The sequence below is a fragment of the Eubalaena glacialis genome, chromosome 8 (genome assembly GCF_028564815.1).
Source record: "Eubalaena glacialis isolate mEubGla1 chromosome 8, mEubGla1.1.hap2.+ XY, whole genome shotgun sequence".
NCBI lineage: Eukaryota > Metazoa > Chordata > Mammalia > Artiodactyla > Balaenidae > Eubalaena > Eubalaena glacialis.
Window position 1 is genome coordinate 68,375,785 of NC_083723.1, and position 26,609 is coordinate 68,402,393.

The window sequence follows — 26,609 nt, forward strand, 5'->3', positions numbered from 1 at the left end:
TCACTGGTATCATTATGATATCTAAAATTTGTCACGCTTTGTAGTTTGCTTTTATTTTCCCAGTCTTTGAAAACTTAAAAAACAAGGTGTCTTAAACATGCCTTTGTATTTATTTTAAAATGTGTTAATGTCTATGAATTCCCATTTGCAGTTCTATATAAACATGAACCTGCTTAAATAACTCAGGTGAAGAATGGAACGTGAGTTGTTAGGTTTGTGCTGTTGTTTATACAAGACATCGCGCGCAGTAGGAGGTGGTATCCATTTTGATGAGGAATAATTACAATAATGCTATTGAGACAAATGCCTCCAATTGACTCTATGGAACACAGCCTAATTAACTTTTAGTCTTAATGGGATGTTAGCAGTAGTAAGGATGATCGGGTTTCCCTTTAAGCAAATATCAATTATGCCGAATTGAGTCAGCTGTAATCCACTCAGCTGCTTCTAGGCCTTCCTCAAGATATGGACAAGCCAGAGGCAAAGATGAGATGACTCAGGGATTACTGATTAGGTTTCCAGCTGCAGCCTGTGGGGCATTCACATGTATTGGACACTGTTCTATACTGGTGAATACACTCATCCCTCAGTGTCCTGCGTGGGATGATTTTGACTTTGTAGCCAGAATGCAAGTGCTAAACTTTTACTAGATTAAAATGGTCTTGGTAGGTAATTAGGGCTTTGCTGTTGTGTCCCACTCCAGGCCCAGATATAAAGGAATTAATGGATGTATCATGATAGACTTGCTATGAATGCCGATGAAATGCCAGTTTTGGTGTCTACCATTGGGTCACTGTCCCACTGCCCCCATTCAAATGCTTCCTTTGCTTCCTTTGAAGTCTTTTCTGAATGAAGGTAGAGCCTCAGACCTCAACTTCAAATACGTTCTTTTGGGCTCTTTTCTGGATGCAGGGACCTTCTTAAAGATGTAAGTAAACGTAATCTCCTATGTTTGGGGCTCTTGCTTTATCAAGCATGTGCCCGCCTTTCTGCTGTGGGGCAGGGCTCAGAAACACAGGCACCAGCTCCCTGTCTGGCACCAAGTTCGTGAAAGAACTGCCACCGTGCATGCCACTTGCCTGTCACCTGAGGAGGAAGAGGAGCAGCCAGCCGTAGGGTCAACTTCACGGTGCTTGTGACCTCAAGGAGCCTGTTGTCGAAAACACCGGTCAGTCCCACTGAAGGGCCTAGAAGGTATCAACCTCACACTTGTGTTAACCTGTGCTTATGTATGTGCACGTGTTTGTGCCTGGTGAGCAGTGCAATTCTCTGCAAGGTCAGTTTTTTTCCCCTTCATTTAAAAAATATTTTATTTTATTTTATTTTTAATTAATTAATTATTTATTTATTTGGCTGTGTTGGGTCTTCGTGGCTGCGCACAGGATTTTCTCTACTTGCAGTGAGGGGGGCTACTTTTCGTCACAGCGTGCGGGCTTCTCATTGCGGTGGCTTCTCTTGCTGCGGAGCACAGGCTCTAGGCACGCAGGCTTCAGTAGTTGCAGCACGCGGGCTCAGTAGTTGTGGCTCGTGGGCTCTAGAGCGCAGGCTTCAGCAGTTGTGGCGCACCGGCTTAGTTGCTCTGCGGCATGTGGGATCTTCCCGGACCAGGGATTGAACCCGTGTCCCCTGCATTGGCAGGCGGATTCTCAACCACTGCGCCACCAGGGAAGTCCTAAAAAATATTTTACTATACAGAAGCTGGTGTGAGTTTGTTATAAGCCACCATGTGGCTGTGAGGACTCCACATGTTCACATGTTCGTCTGGGTACTGTCTGAGGTGGTTGGTGCCGGTCGTGGGCATCGATTGAATGCTGAGCTGGAATGTTGTTTTCTGTGCTTTGGTTATAAAATTCATAAAGTGGTGAATCAGTTTGATATACTTGGAGCTAAATTTGCCTTGTTTGTACTTTGTATCTAAATGATAGTGTTGAAGCAAGTAGCAGGGATGCAAAGCCTCCCTTCTAGGGTCTTGGTAGGGAAGGATTTCAGAAGGGAGTGGAGCCACAGTCCTGTTACCCCCATCCTTAATACTGTTGCATCCATTGCTGCTATCTTTTTTGTGCCGGGTTCTATCATCTCCACTTAACTGCATGAGTGATGGTGTGTACATGTGAATGTGAATATAGTTTTATATGTTGCAGTGTATGTGTGTGTATTTTAAAATAGTCTATAAGCCTTTCCAACATATCTGTACTCTCAGCTCTTAGGGCAAAGCTCTCATTTTATGGTTACTAGTTGAAAAATGGATTTTAATGTACTGAAAACAGTATATTTAGAAAGCAGTTCTGAGAAATTTTCCTATTCTATACCTGATGGAACTCCTGTTCATAAATGATATTAACATAGAACTCTCTACCCTGTTTTGAAGTATTTTTGTGATTGTTACTCGCATGAGGCAAGCCACCCAATTCATCAAATGTTTGCTGAGGATGCAGGATTTGTCAAGAGGCCTTGTGCAAAAGGCTCAGAGGTGCAGAGGTAACAACTTTTGAAATATTTACAATGTACAAGTCTGGGCGGGTGTTCCTATGTTTATTCGCCTGACAGCTCAAAAGGCACAACTGCAAACAGATATAAAATGTATACCCTATGAGGATGCTCCTTTATAACAAAAATCCTTAAGGGTTTGTAGCATAAACCCTTATGGCAGGTGTAAACCCGAAACCAACATTCAAAGTGTGGTTAGAGCAGCCGTCCAAAGTACAAAATTAAAGGGCCAGATACTACTATAAGGTCTCGTTAACAGACCCATTTTACAGATGAAGAGTCTGAGGCCTTTTACTTTAGAGTCTCTTAGCAGTATCTCATTTGTGATTTTGATTTGCATTTCCCTAATGACAGATGATGTTGAGCATCTTTTCATGTGCTTGTTGCCACTTGTATGTTTTCTTTGGAGATGTGTCTGTTCAAATCCATTACCTTTTTCTTATTGGATGGGAGTCGTAGGCAGTTGTGAGCACAGAGTGAAAGAAAGGCCTCTTAAGTTTTTCTGCCAAATTATTCTGTAGAGTCGGTACTGAGAGTCACTCTCAAAAAAAGAAGTAATAATAGCAACAACCTTTATAATTTACAAAATGGTTTTAAATATCCTGTTTCTGATGCTAGCATCTCCCAATACCCTGAGAGGTAATTATAATTATTCCCTATTATATACAAAAGAATAAACAGACTCTAGGGTAAAATTTTGCATTCACAGGTAATTTTATGGGGAAATGCTCATGGCTTTCAATAGGGTCCCAAAGGAGTACCCCAAAAGAGTACAGACCCGCTGTTCTAGAGCTTAGCTTCTTCCATAAGATCACAGACATGTGAGGGATTAAAAAATATGATGCCATTACCACTATACTCCACTATATTGTCTCCAGGGCCATGACTATGAAGTTAGTTTCTGTTCCTGGAAGGGGCCATGTTTCTGAATGGGGGTGTACAGTCATGCATTGCTGGACATTTAGCATTCCTGATCCCTGCCATTAATTGCCAGATATGATTATAAAAAAGTCGTAGTAGGGATACGTGTTACGGTTGTTTCCAGTTACTTTTTTTTTTTTTTTTTTGGCCACACAGCGCGGCTTGCAGGATCTTAGTTCCCTGACCGGGGATCCAATCCAGACCCTGGCAGTGAAAGCGTGGAGTCCTAACCACTGGACCGCCAGGGAATTCCCCTCCAGTTACTTCTTGATAATGGTTTATAATCATGGGTATATATTTCACATATAATTATTACAGTTTAAAAATCATCTACACGTAGGAGTTTCTAACGGCTCTGGTCTCAGGATAGAAAAGTCTCAGATTACTACCCAATGCGATATGCTTGTTAACTAGAAAACTGTTGCTGTTAACTACCTCTCCTGTAGCATTTTCCAGCTTAGAAAGTGCTTTGGCTTGTGTTGGTCTTTACAATTGCCTTAGGTGTTAAGCAGTTGCTATTGTTTCTGTATGAAAGATGAGCACGTAGAAGCTTGGAGGAGTTTTTGTTCAAGATGAGACAGGTGGAACAGAAGTTGGTTTTAATTTTCCTAAATCTCTAGCAGTGTTTTCAAATTTTGTGTAAAATCTTTCTGAAGTGATTATCTTAAAAGGCGGTGCCCTGGGCCTCTGTCCCCACCACGGGTCTGATTCAGTAGGTCTGGATAGGGCCTAAGAAATTGCCTTTCAGACAAGCATCCTGAATTGTGATGTTCCAGATGGTCTGAGGGCCACACGTTGAGAAACATTGGTCTAGATGACAAAACCCTGACTGTTTAAAAGCACAGAATCTGGTGTTCAGGTCTCATCCTAAGGCTGATGGGGAGCTAGGAGAGGCAAACATGATCAGATTGGTGTTTCAGAAGGACTGCTCTGGCTGTTGTGTGGACAGTCAAATGGAGAGGGATCTGACTGGGAGAGGGAGACCATCCGGCCATTTTCCAATCCAAGAGAGAAGTGACTGTGGCCTGGGTTGGGATGGTGATGGTGATGAACTGAAGAAACTGGGTTCAAGAAAAGTTCAAGAGATGGGCCTGACCAGGCTTGGTGATCTGTTAGGATGGGGACAGTAAAGGATATGCAGAACTCATGGTTCACTCCTGGATTTTAGGCTTGGGCAAGTGGGAGGATGGTGGTGATTTACCGAGACTGGGAGCACAGGGGGATGGGATGGAGGACATGTTGGTGAAGGCCTGTGAGGAGTGCTTTGTATGTAATCACCATTGACGTGTGTGGCTGGGTTGTTTCCACCTCATCACCTCAGTTCCTTGGGGTTAGGATCCCATAGGAGCCCTACCTATGGCCCCACAGACTTGAGCATTTCCAAGAAAATTCTCTTCTTCATTTCATGGAGCCAGGAAATTTCTTCTGTTTCCAGAGGCCTTCCTCCTACTACTGTAGGAAGAAGAGTCGTGCAGAAATCAGCAGTGCTCTAAATTGGTGGCGAGGCCAGATTTTGAAGGTGGGATTCCATTAGTTAGCCAAGAAATAAGATAGCTGGCTTGGGAGGGAGTGGGGCTAAAAATCCTCTCTAATATCTTCTCATCAAATAGAGTTTAAGACTGAAGTTGCCTGACCCAACAGAAAGCCCTCATCACAAGGGTGTGAGTGTTTTACCATAACTTTATTCAGGTCCTTCTTTTGTCAGGAGATGGATGATGAGACCCAGAGAGGTGAATCATAGTTGGTAGAGCTAGGAGTAGAACCTGGGACTCAGAGCTGTGTCTGGTGTCCCGACCAGCCATTCATATTTGTTAGGACCCTTGTCATCAGATCACGTGAGCCCCAAGATAGCCCTGTTGGATGCCAAAGCATATTCATGCAAATAAGGCAACTGAACGGTTTTGGTTCTTTTTGTTAAATCAAACCAACCAGTAATTTGGCTTATGGGTCAACATGGCATACAGACCAACCCAAGTCTTTTGTGTGAAATGGACATTTTGGTTTTCAGGTTCTGCGCCCTAGAGAGCAGAGTTCTGGAAGTCAGCAGCCCCAGGTGCTGGTGGTTACCACGTGTCCCTCTGGAGGCCAGAGATTTGCTGCTCCTAGTCAGCTGTTCTGAGTCATAGGGTTGCGACTACGTATGTCAAGGTATCCTGGTTTAAAGCAAAACTTTCAGCACAAAAGGCTGTGTCGTTAAAAAAGAAATTGTTCCCCCTGCCAGCCCAACATCACCACCAAACAAAAGAAAACATAACTTTCAACCATGGCAACATCAAATTCTCAAGCTTTGGAATTGAAAGAGCATTTCAGGTGTTAACAAAAAACAATCCTTTGTAGTAGAACTTGCTGAAGCCGCAATTGTTTAAACAGGTCAGTGGACCACTAACAAAGTCCTTGCTTAGGATTGAGTAACCCAAGCCATTTGTGCCCCCCCCGGGTCCCCCAACTTGCCATCTGTATTAGTTAAAATATCTAGACCCTGGATCTTTAGTATCCAGAGACCATGATTATATTTGCATTCTTAACATGGGCGTGATTTTTATGTTGATTTTAAGTTGGACCAGATGGGGTCTGTGATACAGCTTTGGTACTGCTTCATAAATACAGCACCACTTGATGTTCCAAAATGAAATAATGAGTAAAGGTAGCTAATGTTGTTTTGCCCTCAGCTTCTCCAAGAGATGAGATTGTGTTTTGTGTCCAAATAGAAACCACTGCTAGTTTAGCGCCGAGTGACCAGAGATGGGGGAATAGCCTGGTCACTTGGAGAATTAGATGCAGGATTCATTTCATTCGCACTGCACTTTCTGCTCTCTGGGCAAAGGAAATCAGAATTCATTGTGCTGTTGTGTCCGTCGTGTTCATCAGCTTGCTGTTTCGTTGAGTAGCCTGTTGTGCAGGCTTTTACAGTAACATCCTGGTAAAAATGAACACACCATATAGCTGTTACCCACTGTGAAGTTTAACGTTGAATCAGAAGAGCAAGGAAATTGAGATGGAAAAACTCTGTACTTGGTTGTTGCCAAGGTGTTGCTGTGTGTGTAGTGTTACTAAAGACCCTTTTAATTAGAGACCCCACCCAGTGAATTGGGGATGAAATTTCACGCTGAACTCTGGAAGTCTGACTGCATAGGCTGAATGTGGGGAGCACAGAAAAATGTTGAGAATGGGAACTACTTATCTCTCTACCTATTCCATTGCCAAGTTCCGTTTTTCACTCAGTTTAAAAATATGTGGATCTTTATTTTAACTAGAATTTTTTCCTCCAAATTAGCATAGGATTATGAAAGTGATACTTATATATTAAATAGTAGAGGTCCTGATACTTGATGTAATATAGAATTTACTTGAAACAGGGCTAAATATAATACCATATTTTATAAGCAAACCTTCTTTATACATTTTTATTCCTCATTTTCATAAATAGTTACCTGCATTTTCCCCAGAATTCTTCTACCACCACCCCTAAAATGGAATTCTTTTGAATTATATCTTTGTTGATAACCCATTGTTATTAAAGTTTTAGATATATATTTTTTAATTTCAAAACTGTACAAAACACAAAAATGCAAAGTAGTCAGGGGTGTTTTTTGGTGTTCTTGGCTTTATAAGTCTAATAGAAATCATCTGGATCTGCTGCTTGTTTTGAGGGTCTATTGGTCTTTTTTTTTTTTGGTTCCTGATAAATTGTTTTCAGGCTGAAGCACAAACTTGCGCGTCTGAATAGAGGTGGAGAGAATTTTTGCATTCAAAATATTCCCACTTGAAAATCGGAGATTATTAAGGAAATGACAGGCCTGGAACTCTTAGAAGCATGAATGTTAAACCAAAAGTGGTGTAACCCCTATATATGTGTATTTCTGTACAGCTAGCAATTCCGAAGAGTTTGATTTTTTTTTTTTCCCTCCAGCATTCTGAATGGGTGTGTTAAAGTAGTTGGAAACTGCTACAGTAGAAGCCTAGTCCATTAATCATCACGTACCGGAATAGAGGGAACAGAAAACAGTTCACTGGCAAATGTCAAGAGAAACTGGGCCTCCTTTCACGTGCTGGAGCAGGACTGCCTTAGAGGTGGCCGTCCAGCTCCTTGCTCTGCGAACTTCTGGCCTTAGGTGAAGGAGGGCCCTTTCTCTTTACAGTCCTTCCTGGCTCCATCAACAGCATTTAGGAAGCGCCCTGTGGCCTGTTACTGATAAGAGCTCTCTCGGGAGAGCCATGCCTTCATCCCAGCTCTCTGCGTTTTCCACAGGGTCTCAGGCCATCGATTTTATTGTCTCTACTCACTTATTTAGGTATTGCTTCCATTTTTGTCATCTGCCTGCTCTTTCTATGCATTGTAAGATGATCTCATCCATTTTTACAACTTTTTTTTTTTTTTCCTTCTGGTTTTTGGTAGGCCTTCCCCTAAAAGGAACGGGCAGTCCACGTAGGATAAGGATATGGCTCTGGAGCCAGACCGCCCGGCTGCATATCCAGTTTCATCCTTAGCGTCACGCGACCCTCAGCTGCTCTTTACCTAATTTTTCCATCTACAAAATGGAGGTGGTGGGTAATCCCACCTTATAAGGTTATTGAAAGATGAAGCAGGAAAATGCAGCTGTCCCTGGAGCATAGCCTGCGCTTAACAACAGTAAATGTTAGCCTTTTGGGGGTTTTTTCCCCCCTAAAATCCTGTTGTCTGCATTTCTCAGATTTACACTTTGACCTGTACCTCTGGCTTTCTTTTGTTTGTAGCTGGAGGCAAAGCTCATCTCACTCCAAGTTTCTCCCCGTGGTCAACTAACTATCTCATCTCTTTCCCCTTAAGTATTTTCTTTTTTGGTAGATTCTCCTGTCTCTCCATCATCCAAGGTGAGAATTCTTTAAGAAACTCTTGTTCCATTTTTATATATAAATCACCACCCAAACTTTTCTTAAAATCTCTTTTCCAGTTATCTGTCCAGATCACTTATGATCCCCTTACTTATGGTTTTACCCAAGGCAGCATAAGTTAGTGGTTGGAATTCTCAGGTTTGGAATCCGACAGTACTTTGGTAGAGATCTCAGCTCTCCCACCTCCTAGCTGTGTGACGTTGGACTAATTACTTAACCTCCCTAAGCTTTGGGTGCCTCTGGGAGATGAAGGTGTTACCACTTCACAGGACTGTTGTGAGGCTTGAATGAAGTCCTGTCTTTGAAGTTCTTGGCGGAGCCCCTGGCCTGGAGAAGTGTTCAGGCACTTAGCTGTCACTGGTATCCTCCACCCTAACTGGTCTTCGTCGCTCTGTTCCTGTTGTTGGTTCAGAATGACTTAGCAGAACCGCTGTTCCTTACTTACTAGGTGATTTTTTTTCAAGACTCCAAGAACTTACATTGGAACTGACTTTAGAGGTTTTTAAACCATTCACCTTGACCAAAATCAAAGCTCCTCTTTATTAAGTGCCGGTCGCACGTGACGTCTAGTTTTTACCACCCGGTGCAGTCAGGTGTTGCTGAGGCTCTGAGATATAAACACACTTCCCTAAGCCCTCCCAGCTAGGCGCGCCATGACTGATACTTGAGCTCTGCCCATTCTGGTCCCAAACTTCAGATTTGTCATTATAACAGGTTGCTTCCACAACCCCCTGTATAAAATGAAATAAAATAAAATATGAAAAAATAAATAAAATAAAATTCCTTGGCGTGTGTTTCTCAGCCAGTAGTTGAACAGGTATTTGCAGTGACTGGGAACCCCCTACTTTGCAAGGTAGCCCATTTCATTGCTGAATGGTCAGGTTAAATACTTCTGTGTTTTGTGCTAAAACCTGATCCCTCTATCTTCTCTCCACTGATTTTTTTTTTTTCTTTAAGAAATACAGAGAACCAGTCTAACTTCTTTTTTAACCTGATAGTCCTTTAAACCTTTAAATATTTGAATGTAACTATTGCTTCTCCCATTGTTCTCCTCTCCCCCGCACAAAGGACGAGTTTATCCATTCTGGTCCCTTTTGTTTTGGAAATGAACGGTAACTACCCATGCTCTATACACCATGCGTACCAAAAGTTCGCCGTCCCAGCTTTACCCCTCTAGACTCAGATCTAGGATGCTTCACCGTCTTGGTAGCCCTGAATAGGGTTAGGTTTTCCTTAAACAGCTGTAGAGGTGCCAATGGAGAGCTCTGATGTTAAGTCAGTCTACCATGAGTAGTGAGCCTGGCTGTTTGTTTCAAAGGTCATTCAGTCTTGAATTAAGTATTTATAGAGAACCTGTGTGTGAGCTCCCCCAGGCCTCCTTATTGGTCTTTCTCCTCCTCAGTCTCTTGAGGTTGTGAGCAAGGCTGGGGGAAGGCCCTTTAGATTTGGTTTCTCTCCTCCATGGTCTCTGCTATTGTTAGGAGGACAGTCCTGGTGTTTGAGAGCGCATCAAAGACTTTTGCCTTTATGAAAAAGTTTTGGGAATTTTATTGTTTTCTTGTGAAAATAGGCTACAGAAAAATCTAGAGCATTGGAATACTTTAAAAGCAAATTGACTGTTTATCTTTTCATAGCTATGAAGACTCCTAAGTGTCAAATAAGATGTTTAATCAAATTCCTGACAACAGCGTTATCCAGGCTTCCCGTGCAGTACAGTGAGGTATTAGGAGCAAGGTCAGTGCAGCGGGACTGCCTGGGTTTGAATTCCAGCTTTGCTGCTTCCTGTCAGTGAGACGTTCGTTTCCTCAACTGCTACAGTGGGGTTAATAATAGTTCCTACCTCATAGGGTTGCTGTGAGCATTAAATCAGTTTATCACTACAGAGCACTTTAGAACACTGGCAGGTAATGTATGCTTACAAAATGCTGTTATCGTGACTGTTTTATCATTTGAGGTAATAGTTTTCATTTCCTCACCCAGAAGACGAAATAGTCATGACATAAACAGATGTTCTTCAGAAGGCAACCCCCATCTTCAGTAAGCTACTTTTAAGTTTGGGGAAACACATAACTGAACGTTTTTACTATACTCTACTATTAGAGAACTACCTGGGTCTACCTTGTTTTTCATGGAACTTAGTGTCCCCAGTCTTTAAGAACTGTTTGAAATGTGTTCTCAAGTTGTTCTTTGTTAGGGTTAAAAGTGCTTTCTTGTACCGTGATTGCGGGATTCCCGCTACTGAATGTTTAAGCGTGCACAGAAATGCGTAGGGATGCCGTTTGTCCTCATTACAGACGCACCCCCTGTCCTGCAGTGGGAGCATCAACCCCCACTTGGGTGTATGTTTCCCAGTTAGACATTCTGGGTGGATTGGTCTTAGTGTTCTGGCTTCCTGCTCTCTGAGGAGTTGGAGTGACCAGGGAAACTGATGCTGCTTTTGATGTAATGATCTGAGGAGCCCCGAGACGATTTTAGTTATGAACTAGGGGAAGTGGTAAATAACTGAACGCACTTTCTGGTATTGTTGAGAGTAATCTTGGCTTACGATAGCTTTAGCCGTGGGTCTAGCAATTCAAAGAAGACTGTGTTCATTTACTTTCAATTGAATACATACTGTGGTCATTTTTCGCTACAGGGTGTTTAACAGTTGGTTTCATCCTTCCTTTTAAATTGGAGACACTTGTACAGAGGACCCCTTTTCGTTCAATACATTGTCATTTGTTCACTCAGTTGGTTCTATACAGTACCTGTCACTGAGGATTATGTCCATGGTTTATTGAGTACCTGCTATATCTAAAGCATTCTGCCTGCACCATAAGTAGGATGAAGAGGACACAGTCTCTTTTTCCTGGCAAGGCGGGGGAAAGACAGGAATGTAAATAACTGATTATAATGTAGGAGGGAGTCAGACAAGTCTTATAATTGAGGTTCAAGCAGGAGGCCACATGATCAGATATTTTCAGTTAGGAGGCCTGCTTATATTTACCTAAGTGGTGGCATTTGAGCCACCAAGTGGTAGGATTTCAGGAGCTACAGCAGAAGGCTGTAATCTCCGCCAGGTGGAGGGAAGAGTGTGGACAAAGGCCCGGATGTGTGGAAGGTCTGGCCAGGCTGGGCATGGGGTGCCAGAGACCAGGCTGAGAGTAACTCCTTGTAGGGTCTGGAGAGCCTTGCTTTGGAGATAGATCTTTACGATGAAAGGTTTCAGCTGAGGGTGATTGAAGTCAGATTTGAGATGCTGAAAGGCAGCTGTTGATGTGTGCAAGGTGGATGCAGAGGTCAGAGAGGAGTGCCAGACTGACAGTTGGGCCCATGGTGGCCATTCAGCCGTGGTCTGAGGAGGCCTTGAACCAGTGGTCAGGAGTAAAAAGGAAAAGATGCATTTGAATGAACTTTCAAAGGTCCAAGTGACTTAATGTAGTAACTGGTTTACTCTGGGGGAAAGGAAGCTGGAAGAATTGAAAATGACAGGTTTCTAGGGTAAGTGACCGGGAAAACAACATGCTAATAATTAAGCTTTGAACATAGGAGAAGGACCAGGTTTGAGGGCTGGGTGGGAGACGTATAGTAGTGGATTTAGCGACGTGTAATTTTATGGCCTTTACAAGATACCCCCATGAGTATATTCGCTAAGCAGTTAGAAATTCTGGCGCAGCAGATAGGAGTGAGACACTTGGATCTGGGAGTCAAGCCTTGTGAGAAATCTTATAAGAAGACCTAGGGAGGGGAGGTCTTTGCCTAGGAGCGTTGAGTGAGGAGACCTGAGGACAGAGGGCTGGCAGGTGCCTCCTATTTAAGGAGCGAGTGGAAGAAGCACTAGAAAGATGAGGGTCCCAGATGAGAGTTCCAGCAGGGCTGGGCTGGATCAACGCTGGCAGGTGCTATAACCGAGAAGAGGCTTTTGAATCGGATAAGAACTCTGATTCTTATTATTGTTTTGTCTTTAAAAATGTGTTATTGTAGACACTTTCAAACTCCATAAAAGGATAAAGATATGATGACCCACCGTGTTCCCACTATACAGCTTCAATTATTATCAATATTTTATCAGTCTTCCTTTATCTCCCCACTTTTCTGTGGGAGGAGAAGGGAGATAGGATACTTCAAGGCATTTTCAGATTCATGTCATTTTCTCCCACGCTTTAGTTTGCACTACTTCATGAGGACAGTTAGTTTTCATAAAACTGTAAGTCATTATCTCACCAAAGTTAAAAAAAAAAAAAAAGTTAATTCCTCAGTATCATCTAATAGAACTTTTTAAAATTTAAATAATTTAAAGTGCTTGAAAGCCACATCCGGGATGCCTTTTAATTTCATAGAGATTAGATCTCACTCTAAGGGCCCATTTGGGAAATGGACAGAGTGTCTTGAGGAAGAGAATATAATACTCTCTGCAGAAGGGATGCTTCTCCTACACAGCACATGATGGGTTTTGACAGGCGACCGTGTTTTATTTTTTGATACACTTATCCCCTGAGAATAGCAATAGAAATCTAAGGTTGGGCTTCCTGTCCTTAGAGCATATGAATTAAAACGTATATCCAGTGGCACTGCCACGGTTTTGCCACCTCTGATGCATGTACCATCCAGTTCCTAATTCTAGAGTGTTGGTCCTCAATTGGGACATCTGGTCCTCTCTGGAGACATTTTTTTTTTTTTTTTAAATTAATAGCTACTCTATTTATTTATTTATTTATTTATTTATTTTTAGCTGTGTTGGGTCTTCGTTTCGTGCGAGGGCTTTCTCTAGTTGTGGCAAGCGGGGGCCACTCTTCATCGTGGTGCGGGGGCCACTCTTCATCGCGGTGCGCGGGCCTCTCACTAACGCGGCCCCTTCCGTTGCGGGGCACAGGCTCCAGACGTGCAGGCTCAGCAGTTGTGGCTCACGGGCCCAGTTGCTCCGCGGCATGTGGGATCTTCCCAGACCAGGGCTCGAACCCGTGTCCCCTGCATTAGCAGGCAGACTCTCAACCACTGTGCCACCAGGGAAGCCCTGGAGACATTTTTGATTGCCATGGCCTTGGGGAAAAGGGGCTACCAGCATCCAGTGGGAAGAGGGTAGGGATGCATGGGACAGCCCCCATAGCAAAGGCTTAACCTACCCCAAATACCAATAGTGTAGAGGAATAGCATATTCCTGAGCAGAACCACCCTTTTCAATCTGCTGTTACATCACATGTCTGTGAACCAAGTTACCGTTAGAAAGTTTTCTCTGTTCTTTGGAGAGAGGTTAATGTCCCTGTAGGTGTTTTTCCTTTGATCATCTGCATCCCCTAAGCAGGGTTTGTCCAGATCTTGGAGCCTACCAAGCTTCATTCTAGTTTTTATTTTCCTTGTGTCTTTGGACTAGAGCAGAACATGGAAGTGATTTGGTCTCTTTGGGTAAGAAATTTAAGGAATGTACTTTCTCAAGACATGTTCACCAGTCTCAACAAAGTTCTCTCTTTGGAAGGAGGTAACTTGGGGGTGCTATTGAACAAGTGTGGGGCTTAGTAAATCAAGATACAATGTATATATTTCTTCACCCCGATTTGAAATTGAGCAGTCATTTGTAGTAAATGGGAAACAGAAATGAAGTATTTCTCCTTCTTTGTTTGCAGGAAATACAATTGGAGCATGCGAAGCAAGCCTTTGTTCAAAGGGACAATGCCAGGACCGGAAAAGTCACAGCCATTGACTTCCGAGACATCATGGTCACCATCCGCCCTCATGTCTTGACACCTTTTGTAGAAGAATGTCTAGTAGCTGTAAGTTGTTTTTTAATTTCTATTGGAGTATAGTTAATTTACAATGTTGTGTTAGTTTCAGGTATACAACAAAGTGAATCAGTTATACATATATCCACTCTTTTTTAGATTCTTTTCCCATATAGGTCATTGCAAAGTACTGAGTTCCCTGTGTTATACAGTAGGTCCTTATTACTTATCTATCTTATATATAGTAGCATGTATATGTCAATTCCAATCTCCCAATTTATCCCTCCTCCTAGGTTGTAACTTGCCATAATGAAATAGCTTATTCTACCTGGTGTAAGCTCAGTAAATAAGGGATTGTAAGAACAAGTCTTACAGATGATGTAGAGTTTCTTCTGTTTAAACACTAACATTTTTAAATTTTCTTAGTGATATTGCATCCATTACCAAACTTACAGAGAGTGCTTTGCCAGTTTTAGTGGGTAGGTTAACTTGTTACCTGGATGATATGGACTATCTTAAAGAAATGCATTAACTGGCTTTTTTAAAATGGAAAAACCGACATATAATCGCATATTAATTTGCTTTATATTTTGAGGTATGTCAAATGCTGATCTTTGCTGCTGTTCTCCAAGGCAAAGTGGTTTTTCTAAACAAGTAGTGCGCATAGATGTATTTGAGGAGTCAGCAGAGCAGGAACTCTAACGCTTGGATTCACTCATTCATTCAGCATGTGTGTGGAGGCGACACTGGCACATGCAGTGGGCAGAGCCTTGCTGTCCTGTGTCGTGGAGCTTCCCTCCTAGTGGCTGTCCAGCCACTCTCCTCCTTCATGGACCCTGAGGGTGTCCTGGAACATTCCGTGGTGGTGGTTCCCAAGCCTTGGTCACGGAGCTTAAGAATCATCAGGGATAGTTATTAAAAGTGCAGATTCTGAGGTCTCTTCCAGGCCTACCCATTCACCATCCACAGGTGGTAAGGTCCTAGAATCTAATTTCTGAGGCTTCCTAGGTAATTGTGATGATCCCCCAGATTTGGGACCCTTATGCAATGGTAACTCTTCCTTTGTTAATCCCAGGGAGAGGACTTTTTGGGTGTTTTCACCATCACCTGAGTTTCCCACAATGCTTACCATAAGGAAGAACTCAGGGGGGCTTTTCATTTTTCCTCTTTTTTTTTTCTGGTCCCTCTCTTTGGAGATGCGGTGATCTGACAAGACCTTTTCCACTCCAGCACTGTGTTAATCTCGCTCCTTTTCTTGGCCCCCCTTCGCTATCCCAACTCTCACATCAGCTATTTCAAACGAGTAGTAAGTGAAGATTTATGTGGTCGTTACCTTATAAAGAAGTGCTTTCCTAATAAAAATATTTTGCCTTGTTAGGGAAGGTAAAATATTTGAAACCTCAAACTGAAGTTCCATTCATAATGGACATGCTGTCTGTTTTCCTTGTCCCCATGAAGAAATATGGTTTCTTACAAATTCTGATTATCAGAATTCTGACCAGGCTTAACCCCCATCAAAGCATATGACATCTCATAATTTTACCATAATATGCTTGTTTGCTAGAAATCCTACCAATATAAAGTCTGTACTTAAATGCTGATTTATTACTACTTATAAGTAACATGACAAATGATGATATTAATGTTAGACTGACCACTTTTCACAGTATGTTTGTGTTGGTATAATAGGGTTTTGCATGTATAAGTATACGCATGTATGCATGTGTATAATAGAGTTTTGCATGTCTCAGCTTTTAAGAATTGCTCATTAGATGAAATAAACTTATAAAACATTTCCAATTGAAATTTGAACTCTGTAAATTACTACTGGTCCTGTTGTTATAATCCTACGCATGTATTTAGTTTTCTAGGACTTTGTGGAGAGTACAAGTTCTGGTCATGATTAGTTGCAGTTACTTCTAAAAATCATTTATAGCTTTTTTTTAATGTGAAGGAAAAATGCTTATAAACATTTCTTTCTATACATGCTTTCTTGATTACTTCCAAAACTAGCATTTGATGTATATACTTCTGAATCGTCTTCATTCTATAAATGCTTTGTTTATTTTTCTTCTCCCCCCTCTTATTTTCAACTTATTTGAGGCTGCTGGAGGTACCACGTCCCATCAAGTTAGTTTCTCCTATTTTAATGGATTTAATTCACTGCTTAACAACATGGAACTCATTAGAAAGATCTACAGCACTCTGGCTGGCAACAGGAAAGATGTAGAGGTGACTAAGGGTGAGTGAGAATCTGAACTCTTGCCTGCAACTATCTTGGTGAGTTATTATTAGGGTAAAGAAGGCAACTAGGAGTTTACGTTATAAATTTTTCTGTCCCACTGACACATATTAACCATATGGTACATGTGTGTTCTCCACCCTTAGATCAGACAAAACAATCTTCAGCACATTTTAAATAAACCCAAGACAGTCTTTGAATGAGGGAATCATGTAAAGTTTCTTAAATGTTTTCAAATCTTACTAAAACCTGAGCTAAATTGGCGTCCTCTAAAGTGACCTTCAGAAGTACACAAGGAATTCCATAAACTTACACTGCTGACGGTGTGTGTTGATTGACAATCTCTGATCAAGATACCAGCATTTTAATGGGATTTTTTTTTTTTAAACAGAGAATTCCCTTCGGAATTCCACAGCTTCATTAATATTACGTCCTGGGACCTATGCATATTGAGTTTCATATCTCCTTCCTGGTTTTCCCTGACCTGCAATTTGAATGGCTTCCTGTGTCATTTATTCAAAGCCTTTGGATGACACCAAGCTTTTAGAGTCAGTATTAGAGAAACTATTCTGCACACTCTTTCCAGATAAATGAAAGAACTGCAAAAATTCTTACCCTATTTGGATTGACTTGAATTCTACGACTGTTAATAATAAAGTTTGGTGATGTTCGCTCATTCCTGTGCCTTGAGTTAATGCTGCATTTAGTGGCTATTCCTTCTTGAATCTTTCCCTTTTAACTCTTTTTCCATACAGAGGAGTTTGTTCTGGCAGCTCAGAAATTTGGTCAGGTTACACCCATGGAAGTTGACATCTTGTTTCAGTTAGCAGATTTATATGAGCCAAGGGGGTAAGTTGCTCTTTTTTTTTTTTTTAATTAGCTTAATAAAGGGAGGTTAGGAGGTGGAGTAGGAGGACGGCAGCAAACCTGGAGAAGAAGAAGCCATATTAAAGATGACTCTGAAATACGGGAAAACAAGAAAAGAAACGTTTTAAAATTCCATAATGTAAATTTTAATAAATTTGTATTTTGTTGTTGCTTGTGCTTGCTTTTCCCTCTAGACGTATGACCTTAGCCGACATTGAACGGATCGCTCCTCTGGAAGAGGGAACTCTGCCCTTCAACTTGGCCGAGGCCCAGAGGCAGGTGGGTAAAAGGGAGCACACTTGCTTCCTGGTGTTTCTTTGATAGGGTCACCCAACCCCTTTTCTCTTGCAATTGCCTTTTCGGCACTGGTCTCTGACCTACCATTTCTTTGTTTTGCACCAAAAATCCAGACCATTTCAAAAGGCTGGAAAGAGAAATTGCTTAGAGATGTTCTGAGAAACAGATAATTGGCATTTGCTTTTCCTGTGAAAGATGGGGTGATTTCTTAACCGCCTTAGAAGCCTAACCCTCCCAAAAGAGGCAGAAGATCTTTCCTTCTTCCCTCAATCTTGTGCTAGGAGAGGTGGGGCCGGAGTCCCGTTTTGGTGTCACCGTCCCAGCGTCGTGTTGCGAAATGAAAGCTGGGCTCTGCCCCACAGAGAGGCACTTCATCAGGGCATCGCCCAACTGCCATGCCTGCCGGTTTTCTGAATATCAAAATGAGATAATTTTGTTTAGTCTGGAGTCATAGTTTGAAGGCTTTTAGACCTATTTTCTTTGTGAAAGGACTCATAAGTTATGTGGAAACAATTTGAGGAATGCTACATTTTATTTTATGGTTAACAGAAACCAACCTCTTGAATTTGTGGAAGTCAGAAACCGAAGACCTGGGACCTCTTACATTTAACTCTTACTCGGCTTTCTATAGGTCAGGGTTAGAGAATAAAAGCCTCCAGAGCATGTGTTGTGCTTACATGGTGTTTGTAAAATAAATCCACTCACAGACGAGCGTCGTTTTAGAAAAATACCTCCTTTAAGGCAAAGCCATCTCCGAATCCTGTGAGACTTAACAGTTTTTGGCTGGGAGCTCCGGGTCTGTACAGAGACGCCAGTTTGACCACAATGGGTTGATGCGGGCTGCATTTTTAGGACGGGCAGGCCTCGGGCCAGGACGCCCTCCTTTCAGCTCTTTCCCACCCAATGGCAGCGGCAGGTTTTATGTGCAGCGTGTAACTCAGAACGGTGGGTGTGAGCTCAGTAAACCCTAACTAGGCACCTCTGGAAAACCAGCTGGCTGCCGTTAAAAGAGGAAGCCGATTTCCCCGAGTGCAGGAGAGAGAACTGTATAATCACGTGCAGAGGTGGAAGCAGCTCCGCTCTCCTCTGCTTTGATTTTTAAACACTGCTTACCAGATGATTATCTCTTCGTCTCTGTGCTACTAGCTCCTGTAGAAATTTGGGGATTAAGAAAAAGCAGAGAATTTTTTTTTTTTTTAAAAGATTCCTCCTGTTCTCGAGCTGGCAGTGGTATCCCACAAGTTTTCCTCTACGTACTCTGCAGCTTTTGAGAGTTTCAGATGATGGGTGCTTGTGGATCCTGGCCATGAAAGGGTTAGACGGGATTGATGAGATTTACAGCAGGAAATGATTGGCTGCTGCTTAGAGGTTTAGAGCAATTCACTGGGGCCTTGCCTGGAATATTCTTTACTATGTGTACCCCAGTGGGCCTGACAACATCGACAGACTCAAGCAATGGAGGTCATCTACCTGATAGGCTAGGTGCTAGCATTTCTCCTCCACAGAGGAGTGCAGGAGGAGTCGTCTGCCTTGTGTCGTTTTGTGAGCACGCCACATTTCTAGCTTTAGAAAAGTTAAATGAAAGTCTGGGATTTCATTTATTTTGTCTTTGGATGAGTTAGTGATAGTGGTAGGTTCCTCTCCCCACCAACCTATTATTTTCAAAGTATTTTCACTCATTGTTTTGATGCCAGCACCTTTCTAAGTACTGCATATTTATATCCGTGTAAATAAAACAGTGCCTTTCTAACGGATGCATCTGTCAAAATGAAGTTACTATAGTTAACAGATATAGATGGAAATCATCCATCTATACGGAGATAGCGTTGGATGCACCCCGTGGAATCTGCAGAAGAGATGTTTTACTTTCTTAAAGATGCATATTTCTATGTGAAGCTGTTTTCAGTTAAATAACTTTGAAGGAGATTCCAAATTATCTCATTGTATTAGAATTGTGCTACATTGACGGCAACTAAAATTCAGTGGGTTGATAGCTGGGATTGGTCATTATTTTCATTGTTCACCGATCTTAATTATCGTGGCTTTTGAAAAAACAAATATTACTGAATGTATTTATTCATTCAACAGGTATTTATTAAGCACCAGCTATATGCCACCCTCATGTGACAGCTCTGTGTGACATAAAATTACTATTTTATTTATGTAGACAGAGAATTGAAATACTCTGAAATGTTCTGGAATCAAAAACACTGTAAGAATAATAGGTCAAAAGAACAACCATAATACAACAACTGACTGGCCTGAAGTATGAATTTAGAAAAGATGGACAAAAAAGGGGAGAAAGTATCAAATCACCTGTAGTACAACCACCTAGTTGTAGCCACTGTAAACATTTGGATATCTCTGGGGGATGAGATAGCCAAAATGTTAGTGTTATTATTATATGCATATACATACCCAAATAATTTTTTTAAAAATCGCATATTCACACACAGTCTTTAACATTGGTTTTAAAAGATCATGAAACATTTCAAACATTTTAAAAGGTAAAGAAAATCATACCATGAATACCTGTCTACTCACCATATTCTTTTTAGCCTGTTTTTGCTTTATAATACCTTATGAACACTTTTTCTGAGCATCAAATATCTTTTACAATATTGCTTTTTAATGACATACAATTTTGTTTTAAAGCTATAGCATTATTTTTAACCAGTCCTCCATTGTTGGACATTTAGGTATCCTTAGAGTTTTTGCTCTTAAAACAGTACTGCTTTTTAATATTCTTGTAGCTTGATCCTTGTTTATATATATGATTATTTTCTAGCCTAACTTTTTATAAGTAGAATTGCAGGGCCGAAGTTCATGTACATTTTAAGGGTTTGGGTGCGTATTGCCAAGTTTCCCTTCAGTTTATGCTTGATTAAATGGCAGATTTGAGAAGCTCTGTTTTTTTTATCATCTCTTGCCAGGTTGGATATTGCCATTAAACAAACAAACAAAAAACCCCAAAACCTACCAATTTGACAATTTGATTGATGAAGAATGATGTCTCATTAATGTTTTTAAATTTGTATCTCTTTGATCACTAATGAGAATTGAACATTTGAAAATGGGTTCATATTCATAACATTTTGGGGGGCACATAACGGCTTTCATTATATTCAAACTTGATTTTAAAAATTAATAGCAATAATTACTTTTTATTAATAAGAACTTACAAAATCTAATCATACCTTCCTCTTTGACATTTTAGTTGTATCATGAGTTTAGAACCTAGTTGTAACTTTTAAAAAATAGCATGTGCTCATTTTTGTTCTGTCTTCCTTTCTGTCTCCTGTTTTCTCACTCTGCAATTCCTGTGCGTGCAAAGAAGAAGGCCTCAGTCGATTCATCTCGACCAATTCTCCTACAAATTGCAGAGTCGGCCTACAGGTTTGGTCTGGGTTCTGTTGCTGGAGGTGAGTCATGGATGAGTGCAAATTTTTCATTTTGGTTATTCCTCTTTTTCCTCTGATTTTCCACCTTGAAATATTGAAGGACAAAGCCTCCTCTGGTCTTTCCCTGAGCTAGTTACCAGTCTGTATCTGTGTGATAGGATAATAACAAAGGGAACTTTTTCCTCATACCTACATCTGATCAGGGACTTAGAAGTGACTTTTTTCTCTTATTTATCTGCAGATAGGCTTTCTAGAGACAGGTTAATAATGAGGTTAGGCTGTAGTGATATGCTTTTTTAAATTTGAACTGTCTATGATATCCTCTTATCAGGAGATACTTGAATGGAAATCCACAGTTATTTATTAAGGGTGTAGAGAGTTTTAAAACTTGTATATACAAAATTTGTTTTTTTCTTCCATCCATCTTCTCTTTGATGTTAACCACCTCCCCCTTTCCTCTGACCTTAATATCTTCTGAAATATTGTTATTCCTTGATTTTAGCTGTTGGAGCCACTGCTGTGTACCCTATCGATCTGGTAAAAACTCGAATGCAGAACCAGCGATCCACTGGCTCTTTCGTGGGAGAACTTATGTATAAAAACAGCTTGGACTGTTTTAAGAAAGTGCTACGCTATGAAGGTTTCTTTGGACTGTATAGAGGTTAGTGCCATGTGCTACATTCATGAAAGGGGAAATAGTAGTCAGAGGTTTGGTTTTTCCATCTGAATGCCTGAAATGTATTAGAGAGACTGTGTTAAAATGGAAATACAGCAGATTCTCAATTATCCATGCTAATGGGCGTAGGCTGGAGGCATCTAGGGCATGGCTAATCAAAACAGCCCATAATCTGAAAGCCATTTATATTGCTCTGCCATATGTTTTATTTCTTAAAAATAATTATTTTCATAAACATGTCTAGTGAGTTTTTAAAAGGCTTGTATTGTTTGTGTTCTTGAACTAACTCGACTCACCACCTAACAGGGAAAGGCAGCTGGGGGACAGGACAGAGCCTACTTGGGACTAATGATTCTCCTTGAATATTCCACAAAAATGCCTATCAAGCGAGTACCCAGGGGTTCAGTGCAGCGCTCGTTCCTTGACTGTCTCTTTCTGAGTTAAGGTTGCCCCTTTCCCTTCCTCTGACTCTGTACCCAATGGAGTTGATTCACATACCTTCTCTATCCAGCTGCTTCTGTAATCATCTAAGGCTCATTAATCAACAAGCACAGTAGCAAGAAGTATGTCATCACAAATGGAAAGGATCCCACAGACCCTGACTGCTTGACCACTGGCACTGGCCTAAAGGACATGACTTAACTTCCCAGCCACTCCCTCTGTGATTGCCTTCTACAAAGAGAAGTAACTGTATTTGCATCAGCTAAAATCCAGTACCGTGAGGCAGTTCCAGCTGAGCCACTTTGCCATTTGGCGACTGCAAAGCAGATGGGGTCTTCCCTCCCTTCCCCTACCAGGAGATAGTATTTAGTACTCTGCAGAGACAGACCTTGAAGCCGGCAGCCATGTAAGCCTGTGCCTCTAGGCCTCTTCTGCCATCTGCTGACTCTAGTCTTCCTCTTAAGCACCCAAGTTAAAAATAAAACAACAACAAAGACCCCTCTTGAAATCTCTCACCTTAGCAATGAGGAGGTTTCAAACTCCAGAGAAGCTCCATTTCGCAGGTTCTTTTGTGTAGGGAGATAACCTCCATCAAAGGCCTTTTGATCTTTCCTCTGCCCTCTTTCCCTCACCCCCTGCCTCTTCTCACAATTGGGAAGGTCTTTGACCCCAGGTGATTGATGATGACCCTTAGAGGGTCACTGCCTTTCATTTGAAATACTTTTCCCTCCTGGTGACAACAAACCTCGCAAATGAAATGTCTCCCGAAATGTCTCCCGAGTAGTACAAGGTTAATGTCACAGTTGCTGCTTTGCAGTGATTCAGGCAAAGGCTGCTACTACCTGTTCATGTGGGTGGTTTTCTGTGGAGAGAGCTCTGAGCCTCAAACCGGACAAATGTCTCAGCCTTGGCATTGCTTCACAAACTACTTTTATGGGCTTCCCTTGGTGTTGGATTTAAACGTCAAGGGTGCCTTTAGAATTGTGAGAAATAATTTTTGTCCTGCTGAATGCCTTTAATGTGCTTGTGTTGACCTGGTTTGTTTGAATTTTGAGTCCCTTCTCTTTCCTCTTTGACCACACCTGGCAGGTCTTGATTCTTGGTTGCATCTGGAATTCCTTCCTCAACCTATCCTTTTGACCCCATGGACAAAACAGCTTAAAGCGTACCTGAGTACTGAGCTACTCTGGGCCATCCCATAAACCTCATGCTGTTTCAGTTATATCGGTGAGACTGGCGGAACTGGTTTTAACTCCTCAGGGAAGGGGAGTAAGCCGGCCTGTTAGACAGACATGGAGGCTCCCTTTGAACACCAAAGAGGCAGCTCCTCATCCTTCTCCTGGTTTAGAAAGAGCCATTTATCTAACCTGTTTTGGGTGCCTGATCCCTAAGGGGTTCTCTTGTCAGAGGATGATAAGTAGAGTGTGAATATAAGATGATTAGTGCTAGGAGTCACCTGTGTTCATTTCTCCCTGACTTCTTATCTCTTCTGGTAGACAATTTTAGAACAAAAGATGTACTCTAAAGCTTTGTTTAGTTTCTGTTTCGTAATTTGGATCTTGAGAGCAAAGAGGTGATTGGCAGTTTAGGTTTTTGAAACAATGATATATAGTCTTGCTTCATAAATGAATTATTCCTATTCTTGATTGGTTGGGGACTAATTCCCTTTAGTGCCTTGCACATAATCATTGATTAATAATTGTGTGTAACTGTATATTTGTAAATGCTTATCATTGGACAAGAGAGGGATCAGATGAAAACGGGAAACTAAATTACCAGCAAAAAATTAGAATAGAAACAAAAAAGACCCCAACTGTTTCTGAGAATCAGGATTCTAACCTTCATGTAGAAAGTCAAGATGTAAAACACCCAACATGTGATTCTTTGACTATAAATTTCTTACTAAATGTAATTTTGTTTAAAAGTTTAATATTCCAGGGGAAAACAGTTAAATTTAAATTTTGAGAATTTAGAATTGCTGCTGTTCACACTCCACCTAGCAATACTTGAGAAGGTGACAGAGTACATCTCTAATTTATAAACATGTTTCAAAATATTGAGCCTATTTTTCCTATTATGGAATTTTGCTTAACGTGTAATTTTTCTGCATCAAGACATATGTAATTGCTAATATTTCCCGAAGAGTATAATTTGGGAATGTTGCATAAGTAAGTTCTCTCCCCTATTTTAAAGCTATCTTTATGTATATTTGGAGGAAAAGTTGGCAGTTGGCCCTGAAAGAAGGTGCTTGCAGCATGCATCCTTATTACAAGGTTAATGTAGCATCGCTCTCCCTCTTTTTCCTTCTTACAACAAGAATACGAACTCTAAAGGAAGCGGTTTTGTATTTAGAAATAGTTCCCTGTGGAGCTCCGAGAGCGAAGGCTCTTTTTGAAGAACTCATTCGGCGCGAGTTGTTTTCCTCTGTCCTTTCTCTGGCAGTTGCCAGCATCTGTGGGCCGTCCTGGAAGTTATCCCATCATAAGCAGGGACCACGCTTGAATCACGGCCCCGTCGTCAAAAGGCGACTGATAACACAGCTATGGGGATTGTTAGCACTGTCTTCAGTTGATGCTGAGTCCTAGGAATTTTATTGTTGTGAGTTGGTGAGGTCTTCTCTCCATGTTTCTGTGCAGCTCTCTGCTTCTTTGTGTCTCAGAGCCTCTTATCTTCGGGGGTAAGTTTGGTCGTTAGAAATGATCCCCTTAGAAATCCTATGAGACTGACTCTGCAACCCTTCTCTATAATGCGGACTACTTTCTTTACAAGAAAATTATTGATTTTCCTAGGTTTTTCTGTAATTTTTGAAATTCAGACCCTTTAGGCTAAGTCTATCTGTATCACAGGAAATAACACCCAAGAAAATCCAGATCTCCCTGAAGTCACTTGTAAAAGTCTTCCTCTATTTCCTCCCTGGTCTCCAGATTGATTTAATGCACTCAGGTGTTTAAAATCCTTAATGAATTACCTGACAGCTCATTTGGTTTGAATGAACTACATGACCAAACGAGTCAGTTATTGGCTAGCTGTAGACTTAGCATATCAAAGAGAAACAATTGATTGGGTAATCATCCATAATTAAATGCTCTTAACATTCCAGGAATAACTAATTTCTGCCTCTAAATTTTTGCTACACTCTCCTCTCTCAGGTGCTTCAGGTAATGAGATGAGTACCCTTAGAAATTGGAAAATGTTATGGGGAGGGAGGACCATGGGGAGAAAGATGGATTCAGGAGAAATACTTCCTAAAGGAAGGTTTTAGTTTTTATTTCTGTTCGTGGGAAAAAAAGAAAACCTGCCAGAAAGGGAAATTAGATCACTTTGTGAATTAAACTTAATTTGGAGTACTACTTAGTCTTTGAGGCAGTTGGCAAAAAAAAAAAAAAAAAAAAAAAAAATTTTTTTTTTTTAATCAGCCTATTGACCAGGCTTGCAGAGTTTTAAATGTGTCTATTTCGGGTTGTCTGCGTGGTGCAAAAGCAGTCGTCTTCCATCCTGGAATGTTCTCAAGGTGACATCTAGAGGATATTGTGGTGATATCTCAGGAAGTTTTGTCAAATAGCTAGTTTAAGCTAGGTCTCTAGGGTGGTTAATGGTTCTATAGAAGGCAGTATCCAAATTATGTGGATCCACAGTGAGATTCCTTCTTGCTTAATTCTTGTAGGTAAAAATAAGTTTAAAAACTGTATCACCAAAATAAAGCAATTGGAGGTTGTACAAGTCTGTTTTGCATAACTTAAGAAGCCATGCATCTTGGCACAAACCACAGTGAATCCGTACACTGCACTGAGTCATGATGTCCATTCACGTCCACCAGAGCTTCTAATGAGTGCAGAATGGTTTGGTTTGAGTCTTATTTTCTTGGCCAATTTCTGCACATTTTCATTTAGGGTGTTAAGTTATGAGTAGATCAAAAAGCAGATATTTGGTTATAGGAAATCAAGTGAAAATGAACAAAAGACTTGGACAGTTCCTGAGCTGGGTAATCAAATCTCCAGAAATCTACCATGAGCACAAAGCATTAAAAGAGGAGACTAAGGTGACACAAACTTGGAACTAAAGTGGGTGGGAGTATCGTCAGAGGCTTGAGAGGGCCGGATGAGAACAATGATGAGCTTAGAAAATTGGGAAAGATGGAACTAGACATAACCTGGAGAAGAGAAGATTAATTAGTGAACGAATTAGTTCTAGGCCTCAAGAATGATAATTTATTACCAGCTACTGCCAATGCTGAGACTGAGACAAGGGGAATAGATTAAATCTCAGCAGAGAGGTAATTTAGATAGAAGAGAAGATAACCAGGACCCTGAAAGTTGCCATTTACTAGAGTGAAAAACTGAAGGAGGAGAGGGTATGATTCTTCTTCCCAATGATCTTCACTTCTAGAAATCCTCCAAATAGAGGAGGAGTCAAAGGAACCAAGGTTTTTCTAGACCATGACAGTATCATTCCGTCATGCTTTAACAATCAGTCTCCCAAAGGCATCCTGAGCCATAGCTAAAATAATAGACGGTTCTTGACATTTTGAGCAAAAATATTTAACCCAGATAAACAAGCATTTAAATCTTAATATCTGCCATGCCCCCAGCTCCACTGTACACTCAGCTTGGAGTGATATCCTGAGAGCTGGTGGAAAACTGGATAGTAACGAGGGCCATGAAAGGGGATAGTGTAGTTGGGAGAGGAGGGGCATGCCTCATGCCTGGGGG

At 41.2% G+C, this 26,609-nt stretch overlaps 1 protein-coding gene across 2 annotated transcripts in view; it reads left to right on the top strand.

Annotated features, from left to right (window-relative positions):
* Positions 1–26,609, top strand: part of SLC25A13 (solute carrier family 25 member 13) — a 203,084-nt gene that overhangs the window by 113,652 nt on the left and 62,823 nt on the right. The window contains exons 6-11 of one of the 2 annotated variants that reach the window (XM_061197766.1): positions 13,881–14,027; positions 16,080–16,218; positions 16,974–17,067; positions 17,280–17,364; positions 20,717–20,804; positions 21,286–21,444. In XM_061197766.1, coding sequence (XP_061053749.1) covers positions 13,881–14,027; positions 16,080–16,218; positions 16,974–17,067; positions 17,280–17,364; positions 20,717–20,804; positions 21,286–21,444 — 712 coding nt within the window. The remainder of the gene's footprint in view (positions 1–13,880; positions 14,028–16,079; positions 16,219–16,973; positions 17,068–17,279; positions 17,365–20,716; positions 20,805–21,285; positions 21,445–26,609) is intronic. The other variant, XM_061197768.1, reaches the window with a different exon arrangement.